At 37.8% G+C, this 14,235-nt stretch overlaps 1 protein-coding gene across 1 annotated transcript in view; it reads left to right on the top strand.

The window, feature by feature from the left end:
• SLC30A8 (solute carrier family 30 member 8) overlaps positions 1–14,235 on the top strand; it is a 36,721-nt gene that overhangs the window by 8,909 nt on the left and 13,577 nt on the right. The window contains exons 2-3 of the mRNA XM_007188922.3: positions 2,588–2,787; positions 12,334–12,480. Of these exons, the coding sequence (XP_007188984.2) occupies positions 2,588–2,787; positions 12,334–12,480 (347 nt within the window). The remainder of the gene's footprint in view (positions 1–2,587; positions 2,788–12,333; positions 12,481–14,235) is intronic.

Raw genomic sequence — 14,235 nt, 5'->3', positions numbered from 1 at the left:
TGCGGCACGGGGGCTCAGTAGTTGTGGCACGCAGGCTCAGTAGTTGTGGCGCACGGGCTTAGTTGCTCCGCGGCATGTGGGATATTTCCGGACCTGGGCTCGAGCCCATGTCCCCTGCATTGGCAGGCAGATTCTTAACCACTGTGCCACCAGGGAAGCCCAAAATGTAGATACTGTTTAGCCAAGTAATTCCCCTTTCAGGATTGCATTTTAAGGAGATAATAATATATTTAGCAAAGGATAACTATAAGGATATGTATCACAGTGGTGCCAAATAATTGGAAAAGAGTCAATTGTTCAATAATAGAAAATAGTTACTTATGTTGTGACATATCTATACTAAATATAATGCTCTATGTATGTTAAACTAATGATATAGAATATTTAATAAATTGAGAAAATGTTAACAATATATACAGCTAAAAATTAGGTTCCAGGGGCTTCCCTGGTGGCGCAGTGGTTGAGAATCTGCCTGCCAATGCAGGGGATGCGGGTTCGAGCCCTGGTCTGGGAAGATCCCACATGCCGCGGAGCAACGAGGCCCGTGAGCCACAATTACTGAGCCTGCGCGTCTGGAGCCTGTGCTCCGCAACAAGAGAGGCCGCGATAGTGAGAGGCCCGCGCACCGCGATGAAGAGTGGCCCCCGCTTGCCACAACTAGAGAAAGCCCTCGCACAGAAACGAAGACCCAAGACAGCCAAAAAAATAAATAAAATAAAAAAAAATAGTAAAAAAAAAAAAAAAAAAAAAAATTAGGTTCCAAAGCTGTATCTTTGGTGGAATCCTATTGTGACACTGTCATTTCATCCACAATCTATTCCAGCCCATCCCCACTGAGTTGCAGTCATGTGATTTGGGTAGCATTTACCCCACTCTCAGCTCCAGGGGTCAGCGTTGTTGGGTTTAGCCAATCTTCTGGCTGTAACAAGGTCTAAGCCAATTAGCACATCCATAGTCCTCTGGCTACAGAGGCTGGCCAAATCAGCATGCAACTCAGGACCCCTGTTTTGCAGTTGGGAGAATGAACACTCTTTCTCGCTGTATAAGAAAAAACAAGTACACAGTCCTGATTATCTTGGGCAACTATTCCACTACATGAGGAAAACCAGCCTGGGGTTGAAGAGTAGTTGAGAACTGCAGAGCAATGGATCTGGAGCTTTGATAAATCAGGCTGAAGCCTGATACTTCTAGATGTTTTCAGTTGCAGAACCAATAATTCCCATTTGTTAATTTACCTAGCATGAGCTTTGTTTTCTGTACTTGCTATCAAAAACATCCTAATTAATATGGACTCTAAGTAAAAACAGTATTTATTTATTACAAAGCTAAACAAAAAACTATCAATAATAGTTGTCTCTTGGTGGTAATTTATTAGTGATTTTTTTCCCTCTGCTTTGTGCCTTTCTGTAATTCCAGGTTTTCTATAATGAATATGTATGTTATTTTATTCAGGAAAACCCCCCAAATATAAGGATAATTAGAATTGTAATAATAATCATCATTTAAACCAAAACCATCAGATCTTTTTGTGGATGGTGATAAGATAAAGTAACTCTTCAAGTGGAGGAAAGTAATTTATTTCCATTTTTATACCTTTCAAAGTCATGAATGTAAAGTTCTTACTCCTAAGAATCTTATTAATGTCTTCTTATAAGTTTATTAAAAAATACAGATCTAATTAGTTCAAGATCATGGCTCAGTAAAAATTGGTTTTAGGTGTACCGATGTTCAGGTAGAGAGGCAGTGTGGGCATAGTGGAAAAAACACTAGGCTTGGAGTCCCAGCTCTCCCATTTCCTGGCTATTTGACCTCAGGCAATTACTTAACCTCTCTGAATCTTAATTACTTCAGGTAAGAAACTGTGGGTTGGACTAAATGTTATCTACAATCTTTGCATTTGTGAAATTCTATATTTTTACAAATGGCTCTATATTTCTATAAATGCTTTATATTTGAATAGAACTGATAGGCACTGCCTGCTTTTGGAAGTATAAGTAGGTTTAACTCTCATTACAACTTTGATAGATTGGTAGAGATTTCTGCAAAGCTGTGTTAAGAAGGTTTCTGAGGGTTCATATGGACTCAGCAGGAAAAAGTGCTATGATCTATTAACAATGTTGTTGTGCAGAAGAAAGGGAGAGTGTTGCCATGCAATAGTGAGTGTCTGAATCACCACGCTGACTCGTACACACATTATTCGTTAATAATAATAACCTCATTACTGCCCCTTTTAAAATTTATAGCAGTGTCCAAAATGTTTTCAAAGTGAAGTGACTGTGAAGGAAATGCATCAAAATGTATCTGCTTCCTTTCTCCTTTTCCTTTACTTTCTTTTAATCACTGGTAGTATAGACTGAATAAGAGCTTGCCTAAATAAAAGCAAAACTCTGTTTGTAGTTGAGAATTCAGAAGGAAATTTCTCGCTTGTTCCTTACATTTGATATTTCTTGTAGAAGGAGCCATGAATTATAAGTTCCTAGCTAGTCAGCAAATGTCCTCATAGCAGTTCTGATAATGGGTAGGGCTGTCAGTGAGAGGTTTGTTTGCAACCATGTTCACTTCTTGCTTCTGTCAAACTCATCCTCAGCATGGAACTCCAGCAGAAACCCTTGAATAAAGATCAACGTCCTGGAGAGAAGCCAGAGGAGCCAGAGTCAGGAGCCATGTATCACTGCCACAGTAACTCCAAGGCCACAGAGAACAGGGCAAAGGAGCAAGTCTATGCCAAGTGGAAACTCTGTGCTGCTTCAGGAACATGCTTAGTTTTCATGATTGCAGAGGTCATTGGTGAGTATTTCTCAAGACTTCTCTGATTAAACAAGCAAACAAACAAAACCCTGCATCATTACAGGAGAGTTGCCTAAGTTCTTTTAAAAAAAGACTGAATATTTTCTGTAAATATAAAGTAACAATATGCTCATTGTAGATAAGTTGGAAAGCAGAAGGAAACAAAATAAAATTCATCACAATCCCCTTTTGAGTGATAATCTTCAATAACATTATGGAGTATTTTTCTACAGTATATTTTCTATTCATAGCTCACAATTTTTTTTTAACATAACTGAGAGCACACAATGCTTTTGGCCATGCCATCAAATACTCTTCAAAAACATTTCTATGCCTGAACAATATTCTATAATATGCTCTACTGTGATTTACATAACCATCTCTCTATTGTTAGAAATTCTGGGAGTTTTTTCCTGCTTATGGACAATGCTGCAATGAAAAATCTGGAATAAAACTCTGCTTTCTTTTCTGGATAATTCCTTCAAAGAGATTCCTAAAAGTGGAAATAACTAGTTGAAGGACATGAATACTTTTATTACTACTTTATGCACATTGCCAAACTGCTATCCAGAAAGCTTGAAACAATTCCTATGTCTGCCAGCTCTACGTGAGAATGATTCTCTCTCCAAATCTTTCCCAGAACTTATTTTAATCTTTCAAAAATCTTTGCTAATGTATAGATGAATATGTTTTATTTTAATATGCATTCCTTTGTTACTATTAATATTATCTGCATGTTTATTAACGATCCGTATTTCCCTCTGTTAATGCATTTCCTATTTACCTCTTAATATCTGTGGCTCACTTGTTTTTTCAGATAATTTGTAATTCTTTATATTGATCTCTGGGAGCTCTTTACATAGTTATTAAACTTTTGTTATATCTGTTATAAGTACTATTCTAGTTTGTTGTTTACTTTTTAGTTTTTGTTTAATTTTTGGTTTGACTTAGAGAAGTTTCAAATTTTATAGAGGTAATTGTATCAAACATTTCATTTTGAGCTGATTTCTTTTACTACTCTTTCACTATTTGAGTGCTTAGTAAGCCTTTCCTATCTACTGAGAAGATAAATATCATTTTGTTGTTGTTCAATATTTTGCATTTAATTTTAAATCAATGTGAAATTATCTATGCTCTTAGCATTGAAAATTCTCTTTCTAAAGAGCTAACAAAGATTTACACATCATTTATGGAATAATTCATTATTTCCTCCATTGATTTTTCTCCATATTACTTTTATCATTTATCAAATTTCTATAAATAATAGAGTTAGGTTCTAAGGTGTTTTATCTGTGCTGCCGATCTCTGTCAGTAGTTACATATTTAATGTAGATTTACATGTTATAATATCTGTTGTTCTTTCCTCATTATCCTTTGTTTAACAGAAAAAAGGTAAAGGCTGTTCATTCCTGTTTATTACTCTAATTAAACATGAGAATAATTTTGTTCAGTTTCCTCCAAAATCTAATTTTGATTTTATTGGTATATAAATTAATTTGGGAACACAAATCTTCTTAAAATACTCAGTTTTCCCCTCCAGGATTACAGTATGTTTCTCCATTTATCCAGATATTCTACATCTCTCATCAAGTTAAGGTTTTATGTTTTTAGTTTGCTTGTTTTAACACAAGGACAACCTACTTCTTGCTAGAGTTATTTATAGTTATTTTGTGTGTTTGGTTTATTCTTTCCAGAGGTGAGTAGGGTCTTCCTTTTCTCATGTCCTGCTTTCTAAATGGTTACTTTTTGGATTTTGGAAAGTTTTCATTTTGTATATTCATTTTGTACTCAACAGTGTATTTGAACTATCGTCATTCTAAATGTATCTCAGTTAATTTTCCTTGTTCCTCTCTCATCTCTCCTCCTAGGAGATAATCATCTCTTGTTCAAAAAAATTATATTTCTCCTTGCTTTCAATAGTTATGTCTCTTCTGTATGTTTCATATTTTTATCATGTTAAATAATATGCTAAATCAAATCATATGTTCAACTATTTAGCTGTTAAGTGAAATGTTTCCTGAGGGGTTAAGTATTTTTATTATGTTAATGAAGTATTCTCCTTGTCCTAGTTTTTTAATGGTTAACGGATAATCAAGGATGAGTGTTGACTTTTATCAAAAACCTTATCTTTTAAATTCATTCTGTTTTAAAACTTTTTTACCCATTGTTGATGTGTATTATATTAAGAGATCATGATGCATTTCTGGTATTATGATGACAACAGCTAATATTTGTTTAATGCTTACTATGTGCTGGGAACTGTGATGAGTGCTTTCTACGTATCACCTTACTTAATCCTGATGAAATTCCTGAGAGGTAGGTCCTATTACGAATTGCACTTTATAGACCATAAACCTGAAGTACAAAGAGTAGAGTACTCGACTTTAACAACATACCTATCAGTGAGCAGGCGGTCTGAATTCCAGAGCTCATGTTCTTAGGCTCTCACTATGGTGACTAGACCTTGGTGGACCATTCTTTCAAGGCATTGCTCAATCTGAGTCACTAATATTTTTGTTAGGATTTTTACATTGAAAAATCATTGTAATTTTTTTGATCATTGAAATTTAACTATAGTTTTCTGTTTTGGAGCTATTTTTCTTGGTTTTTGAATCTGAGTTATGCATATTAAAATGAAAAGTTTAGTTTTAATAATTTCCTTTTTATATACTGGGTTGGCCAAAAAGTTCATTCGGGTTTTTCCATAAGATGTTAAGGAGAATCCAGAACGAACTTTTTGGCCAACTCTATAAAAAAACTAAAACAATTTCTATGACATTGTAATTATTCTTTCTTTTTAAGAACTCCCTGATAAATTGTCTGACTTCAGAGACATTCTTGGAGATAATCTTTTCATATATTTTAGCTTCTTCCTCATTCATGGACATACTCAAAATTTCTACTTCTTGAGTAAATTTTGGTTATTTATAAATCTCCCAAGTCATTCATCTCACTGAAATTGTCAAATTTATTATCATACAATGGAACATGATAGTCTTATATTGGTATTCTCTTATTTATTCCAGCTCCTTTCTCATTTTAATATTGTTTGTATATTTTTACTTCTTTTCCTTGATAAAACTTTCCTTTACTTTATTGATATATATATTTTTTATTGAATATATTATTATTTTAATTTTCCTTCTGTTTTCTAATTCATAATTTTGGCTTTAAAAATATTTTTATTTCCTCTTTCTTTTCTCAGAGTTGTAGTCTTATTGCATATTTTAATATCTTAAGTTATATCTTTATTTAATACATTTGTATCCTTTCTTCTTATTAATAATAAAGCTATGTAGAGCTTTAAACTTAATCTAAAGGTTTTGGTATGCTGTGGTATCTTATTTATAATTTTTTTACCAAAAAATTAACAAGAACACTATAAGCTACCTATATAAGTACCATAGGCTACTACCACTCTTACCACTATAACTTGTTACACTCTGTTACCAATATTTTGGCTTCATTTTCTCTTTATTACCCCAAAAGAGTGCTAAATTAATGATAATCTGATAGTGGAGGAGAATCTGTTAAGCTTTTTTTCTTTTTTAGCACTATAATAGCAAGCAATTAGAATTAGTTTCTTCAAGTTATGGAGTCTTCTGACCTATACACGTATACTTTTATAGCTTTTGGAAACTGGAAGAGAGCTTAGACCCAATCCAGTCCAAGATGAATCCAGAGTTGGTAAATAACCTTCCAGTTAAAATTTTTTTTAAAAATTGATACCACACAATTTCTAGAGCCAGGGTGAGTCTTTTGAATGAATGACTTAATAGCTTGATAGAGCTGCAAAGAATTTACTTTTAGCAGCTCCAATCTGGAAAACTCCCTCTGGAAATCCATTGATATCTATACTAGAGGGGCATTCTTTTTTATTATTGAAAGTCACGAGACTATGGACAATTTTCAATTGCTCACATAGGAGATCAACAAAACAGAAAATCTAAAAAACATAATCCATTTGAAACATGATTTGAAAGCTGATGTTCTGGACCTTCATAGCCTTCCAAATAAAGTACTGGCACAACCCCATGCAAACACAGCTCAGCAGGATGTATAAACTGGCTTGTTTTCTGCACAACTTTCTTCTCTTGCTTTTCCCGGAAAACATGTGGATGCTGAGAATAGACGCATATTCTCCCCAGCTGATATCTAATTAATATTCTGAAATGAGATGGCCTCCCATTCACAAAACTCAGTTTTCTCCTTGTACCTTTCCATATGCCCTGTCAATTTGTTTCTAAAATTTTTAGAGGGGAAATGGGAAGCTATTCACTTGGAGTGAGCAAATCAATCTCCTCCTTTCCTTCTCATTCCTAATAATTAGTCTATGAGTTCAAATCTGGCTTTAGGGTCAGAAAAAAGTGATGTTGTCAGTAAAGGAATTAAGTGGATACTGACAGAAAATCATTTGGAATTTGAGCTGTATTGATGTTGAGCTAATTTTCCTGAAACATTGCTCTCATCGTGTTAATTCTGTTTTCAAAATTCTTCAGTGGCTCACCTTTGCCATTTCAGTCCTTCACAACCTTTTCCCCATCATGTCAAGCACAGGAAATTTTACTGAGCACAGGGGCAAACTGACAAGTATTCTTGTAACAGAAAGAGGCTGGTTCAGGGGCCCTCTCTGTGGTAGGCCCTACTCAGCTGCACCAAGTGAAGAGAGATCAATATACTGGAAAATGCTGGCATCCTGCACAAAATGAAAAATTCTTACTCTGTCTTTCAAGTTATTCCACCATTTGCCTGCCAAACTGACTATCAATCTTTTTCTTTTACTACTTCCCTATATGACTCTTCTTCTGTTTCAGCTATTTATTCATTCTATGCAAAATAATCATTGCACCTTAAGGTCTCTGTAACTTTTGCTTATGCCTTTTGATTTACATGGAAAACACTCTCATTCTCCATAGCCATCAAAACCCTGACCATCATTCAAGACCCCAACCCACAACTCACGTCCTTCCTAAAACCATTTTTGACCATGTCAGAGAAAGCAAGTAGTATTCTCAGATGACTTTTAGGAATCTGGGAGGTCCTCTTGCAGGATATGGGATCTGAGCAAAGCCTTGAAGGATGAGTAGGAATGGAGAGGTGACTAAGAGGGAGATGAGAAGGGCCTTTCAGATGGAGGGGCTTGAATGCGGTCCAGGAGTTAGTAAATATCAGCCTTACCTGGAAAGATTTTGAGTTCTTAGGTCAGCAATAGGACAAGAAATCTGTATTCTTAGAAGGAAATTCAAGTGATTCTGATGTGTCAGCCACATTTGGGTGGCACCGTTTGCAGTGGACTGGCATTGCCTGCCCAGCAAGCTTTCTCATACTTACTGTCCTGGCTGCAGCTCTGGTCCTCCTGGCCCAAGTCCCTCATGCTCACAGGCACGGCTGGCTGTGAGACAGCAAGCTGGATTAATCGGAGTCTCTGGGTCTTTATATAGGGAGACTGGGAAAAAAGCTCTCTCTCTTTCCTTTAAAATACTATGCTGAAATGATATAAACCCAGAGGCCCACCTTTTTTTTTTGCTGAGGGGGAGGAAGCCTGTCTTCAGCAGAACAAGAAATAGCAATAGTTGGAGACAGAGCAGAGCCCCAACAAAATTTTTTGAACCTTACGATTAGGCTGTACCCGATCCAACCCCACCCAGATTTGTTCTCAGTTATTTGAGCCAATAAATGATCATTTTGTTGTTGTTTAAGCTAGTTTGAGTTGTGCATTTATGACTTACAACTGAAAGAACCTAAGGCAGTGGTGTGGGGTAAAACATGGTTAGTGAGGAATGAAACTAGAATGGTGGCTGAGGGTTCTAGGAGGCTGTGAGGCCCGGCTGGGGAAGCTGGATTTATTCTGTAGGCTTTGGGGAGTAAGTGGCATTTAGAACAGGGGAGAACCAGGTCACAGAGCTGTGTTTAGAGAAAGAACTGGCCACAGGGTGCAGAGCAGATAGGAAGAGGGAATTAAAGAAGGCTAAGGCTTTGAACCTACTGAATTGGGATACTTTCTGATTGAATGTGAAAATTCCTATTGTAGCAAGGCCATAAAGAGGAGTTACACTACATATGTAAACATGCATCCCTTTTTAAGAAGACAGACATACAGAAACTGAGAACTCACAAAAACAAGCTCAAGTATGGCCATTTCTGGAAGAAAATGAGAGTAGTCAGGAAAAGACATCCTGAAGCAGGACTATTTAGAGTTAAGCAAGAATGGAGGAAGCATTGGTTTGCTGGAAAGGCGTATAGATCTGGGAGCAGGCTGGGGAAGATGGTAAGTATCTCAGAGTAAAAAAAAAAAAAACCTCTCTCGTAGTAAGAGAAAGCTAAAGCTGAGTGATGTGATAACCACAAGCTTCATTGCTAAGGGTGCTTATTTTGTACTAGAGCCAGGGCATCTCAGTGGCTTAGGCTACTTATTTTTTTGAGGTTGTTGGTATTAAAAATTTAAGAAATGTCAAAACGTGCCAATGCAAACTGTGGTGTGTTTTAAATACATGTTAAATAATGACTTCATGAGTTTTTGACATAACATCATATGTAGTGTAATAATGCTATTCATAAAACAAAGAATTTTTAAAATATGAATTAATAGCATACACTGGGGTTGTCTAGAAATGGGACACGAGACTACAATTGTCAGATGAATATTTACTTCTCCCAATCCTGTTAGCATGTCTGTTCTCCACAGAAAACGTCACATGTACTTAACAGCAACGCTCCAAAGCTGGGGTGAATATGAGACCCAGGGCCAGTGACTCCCCTGCTTTCCTACTGTCCTCTTCATCCCACAGACCCTAGAAGAGTCTGTTTCCAGTCCTTAGCGCCTCTCCTATCTTGTTCTAACTGCATGACTCTCTGCATTTTGCCATGTAATCCAGGAGCATGTCTGTTACTGCCTTACTTCATGCCTTTATCTCAATTTCCTTTGGCTATTTCTGCTGTGTCTTAACCTCCAGCTTCTCCCTCCCCCGCCCCCAGCCCAAGTCATCCTCCCTATTGCTGGCAAAGATCTCCCGCTTAAATACAGATCTGAACATGTCACAACCTTGCCTCAAAATCACAAAAAGATCCCTTTGTCCCACAGGATAACATTCAAATCCTTCAGCATTACGTGTGACACCGTACACAAGGGTCCCCAAGCCACCTTTCCAGTCTCATTTCCCGTTATTTCTCCAACACACCACACCTCCTACTTTTCCACAAAGGTGCCCTGTGCTTTCACTTCTCTCTGTTTTTGTTCTTGCTCTTATCTCTTTCTGAAACACTCTTCCTTTCTAGCTAATTCTTACCCCTCCCTCCTGTGGAAAGTTCTTCAGGGCTCCCAGTGAGAGTGGCTTTCTGATCCCCTAGACCCCTAGACCATGATGCCTGTTTTCTATACAGTGAGTGTTAGACAATGGGATCACTGAAGAGAGGAACTGTGCTTTGTTTAACTTTGTTTATTTTTGTGTACCCTATCCCTGTGATGTGCACAGTAAGGTCTCAATACATCCTGGCTGGATGATTGAATTAATTGTCGATAATACCCCATGCTTTCAGAAGCAAATGCAAATTCATTCACAGACTACCACTTGCAAACAGTTTACTCCATAGGATTCAGCATGATTGCCCACAGATTTTTGGATTGTTCTTATAAGCAGCTTGGATGGTTGCAGAATGGTTCTCAGTTCCCGGGTCTCCATATAAACATGCTTCTTCCAAAGCAAGCCGTTTTTCTTTCCCAGTTACCTCCTGACTCAGCTAAGCCTGTTGAAGAACCCCTGTAAGATTTCATTTCCTTGACTTCAGCTAAAATTTTAGCCCAGCATACCATCATTCATCACCATCATTCATTGCTAAGATTGCGGCATGCTGCTTATCTGCATGTAGTCATTCCCCGGGCAAGAAATAATGCATTATTAACACAGCTTTATTATCAGGCCCAAGTTTGGCAGACAGAGCAACATTAGAGGATAATTGGAAGGACAGCTGATTTGTTAGCAAAATGTTGCTTTTTGGCTAATGAATCATTCTGATTTTTGCCCTGACAGCTCAGTAACAAGCTTGAAGACTACTTTGCTTCAGACCATTAAACTTTGACAAACCAGATATTAACTATAGCTAGAGCCAGTGATCTGTGGGGCTTATTGCAATTATGAACCTTATATGCAATTTTTTTAAATCATTCGTTGAGACAAGGTGAGTCTGATGATGGAGGGGCTGATGACTGACAGTCTCTGTCGCTTTGTTGCACACAAGGCAATAAACAGCTTCTGGGAGGACTAATCAGTCAGCGGAAGCTCTTTGCTGGGAGATTGTAGTAAGAACAATAAAGGTTATTGCACTCAAACAACAAGCCCTGTTCGAGAAGGAAAAGACAAGGTTGTCCTTTTGACTTCTATTTTAGAGGTTGGAGGTCTTTTCACAAAGAAGAACTAGACAGAAGTACAGGTAACACACCAAATGGAGAGAAAAACAAGGCAGGTGTCCCATGGCTTGGGTTCTCTTTCTGTGCTTTATTGGACTGTTGATGCATTCAAGATTATCATACTAAGTGAAGTAAGTCAGACAGAGAAAGACAAATATCATGATATCGCTTATCTGTGGAATCTAAAAAAATGATACAAATGAATGTATTTACTAAACAGAAACAGACTCACAGACATAGAAAATAAATTTATGGTTACCAAAGGGAAAGGGGGTGGGATAAATTAGGAGTATGGGGTTAACATATACACACTACTATATATAACATATACACCCTACTATATATAACATATACACACTACTATATATAAAATAGATAATTAACCAGGGCCTACTGTATAACACAGGGAATGCTACTCAGTGTTCTGCAATAACCTATATGGAAAAGGAATCTGAAAAAGAACAGATATATGTATATGTACAACTAAATCACTTAGCTGTACACCTGAAGCTAACACAACATTGTAAATCAACTCTACTCCAATATAAAATAGAAATTAAAAAAAAAGAATCTCATTGGAAGGTACCTGCCCTTTCTTCTTACTCCTCCCCACTATTCATAACAGTGATCTCAAAACCAGGTGGATAACATAAATTAGCGGAACAGAAGGAAGCGGTAAAGACTATGGTAAAATTACAAGTCAAATAACAGCACATCGGTGGGCCAGATTGTGTCATTTGGTTTACAGACCAAAGTCCAGGTCCTCAGTCTGGAGACCCTTTCAATCTGGCCTGCACCTCTCCAGCCTCCTCTTTTTATATTTCTTTTGCATCCTCATGCCCCAGTCTAACTGGGATGTTCTTCAAATGTTCCCCACATTTTCTTATCTCTGTACCTTAGCTCTCCCAGGAATGGCCTCTCTTGTGCAATTCACTTCTACATGTTCAAATCCTACTCACTCTCTGGATCGTGGTTTCTCTACTTGTCAAATTGGGAAAAAGAGGTGGATTAAATCAAAGTTAAGACCCTTCCTCGCCTTCAGTTCTGTGAGTCTGTGGCATTTTCACCAGCTGCGGTTAGTATGTATATGATCTAGTTGCACTCTGGGGCCCTAACCCCATATCCTATTCTGCATCCCCGAGGTGGACACATTGCTGGGAGTCTTGCTGTCATCACAGACGCTGCCCATCTCTTAATTGACCTGACCAGTTTCCTGCTCAGTCTCTTCTCCTTGTGGTTGTCATCGAAACCCCCCTCCAAGCGGCTAACATTTGGATGGCACCGAGCAGGTACAGTTCATCAACTGACACTGACGCAGAGTAACGCTGCACAGTCAAACCGAGGACAAAAATGGAAGGGACAGTGCAAAGCCTTGTTTGAAAATCCCTTGGAGGCACATCTCTGGTTCACGGAGTGAAATAGATGTGTACGTGGTAATGTGTGTTCTCAACGCTAATTCCGCTAAGAGCCCGATTAATGGCGCTACCTCTACTCCAATGCGACAACAGGAACACATACCTCACTTTAGCAACCACCCCAGTCCAAGAATCTCAGCGTGTGGTAACAGCCATGATATTATTCATTAAATGACTCGGCATCTGGGAGAGAGGGTGGGGTGAAGCTTCCACCATTTTGCAAAGTAAAGCACAGAGAGCCCAAGAGAGTTGGAGAGATTGAAGAACTTCTTATAGGGGGGGTTGGGAATAGAATATGGACTTTCCTGCTCACACAGCATTTAGCCATTCAGTGAATGGCTCAGCTGGATATCTTGTTCAATCAGCCATCAACAACAATAAGAAAAGGAGAAGGAAGAGGAGGAAGAGGAAATGAAAGTTTATTTTTCCTCTTTCTTAGATCTGGTTCTTTGACGAGTTATGGCTTGCTCTTGTCTAGGAATGGGCCCAGGTATGATGAGGGTTTACTACCTGGGAAGATTTTACTTTGGCTCATTTTTACAATCCACCCCTCTCTCCAACACATCCTGTCACTCCACTTCTCCTCCTCTGTATTATTCCTTATATCAGCTGGAGGAGCTACTGGCTGAATGTACAAATCATGTGTACAAAGAGTTACAATTCTGTATTTTCACACCAGTTGAGAAAATCAATGTGGAGGAGATCTGAGGGCAGAGCTTTGGGCAACATGCTAACATGGCCAGCCTTCACCGAAAGGTGCCAATAGACAGAGACCACAGCTTGTAGGCTGACAATTGTGGATTGTGGTTTTTCAAGTTTAGAATGATAGGAAGTTCTAATTTCATGTCAAACAACTTATCAACAGAGGTGTTTTGGATTGCCTTTCCTTTAACACTGAGAGAGAGAGAGAGAGAGAGAGAAAGAGAGGGGTGAGGCAATAAACATCAATAAAAAGACTTGGTGACAATGTGATTTAAGATGCTTTTCAGTCCCTGAATAGGGCTACACTTGGAAAACATGTACCTTTGGCTGAGCACCCATCATTTATCTGCATAAATTTTTACATGTATTTTACCCTTTCTGATACCATTGGTCAAAGCTGCTTTGTAAACACAGGGAAGACTCAGAATTTAGACTGCTGCTTGAACTTTCTCATCCTGGTGATGGAAGTCCATGAGCATTGACACTGTAGAAGACCAGGGCTGTTCAATAGGGCTTTCTGCTTCAAGGGAAATGTTGTATAATAGATAATACAATGTGGTCATGGAGCACTTTAGATGTGGCTAGTTCTACTGAAGAACTGGATTTTTAATTATACTTATTTTAAATTTAAATAGCCACATGTGATTGATGGCTACCATATTAGGCAGCACCTCCATAGACATATAGGTGAAAATCAACTAGCACATCAAACATGTAAATTCACGGTTAACATTGTTTAGGAAGAAGCTAAGTACAAAAAGTGAGTTTATGTAAAGATAATGCTAATACATGCACCCCAATGTTCACAGCAACATTATTTACAATTTCCAAGATATGGAAGTAACCTAACTGCCCACCAACAGATGAGGGGATAAAGATGTAGTATATATATACACATATATACATACGTATACATACACATACAGT

This window comes from Balaenoptera acutorostrata, chromosome 17 (genome assembly GCF_949987535.1).
Source record: "Balaenoptera acutorostrata chromosome 17, mBalAcu1.1, whole genome shotgun sequence".
NCBI lineage: Eukaryota > Metazoa > Chordata > Mammalia > Artiodactyla > Balaenopteridae > Balaenoptera > Balaenoptera acutorostrata.
The sequence above is the reverse complement of the archived record's forward strand: the minus strand, read 5'-3'. Positions and strand labels throughout refer to the sequence as shown.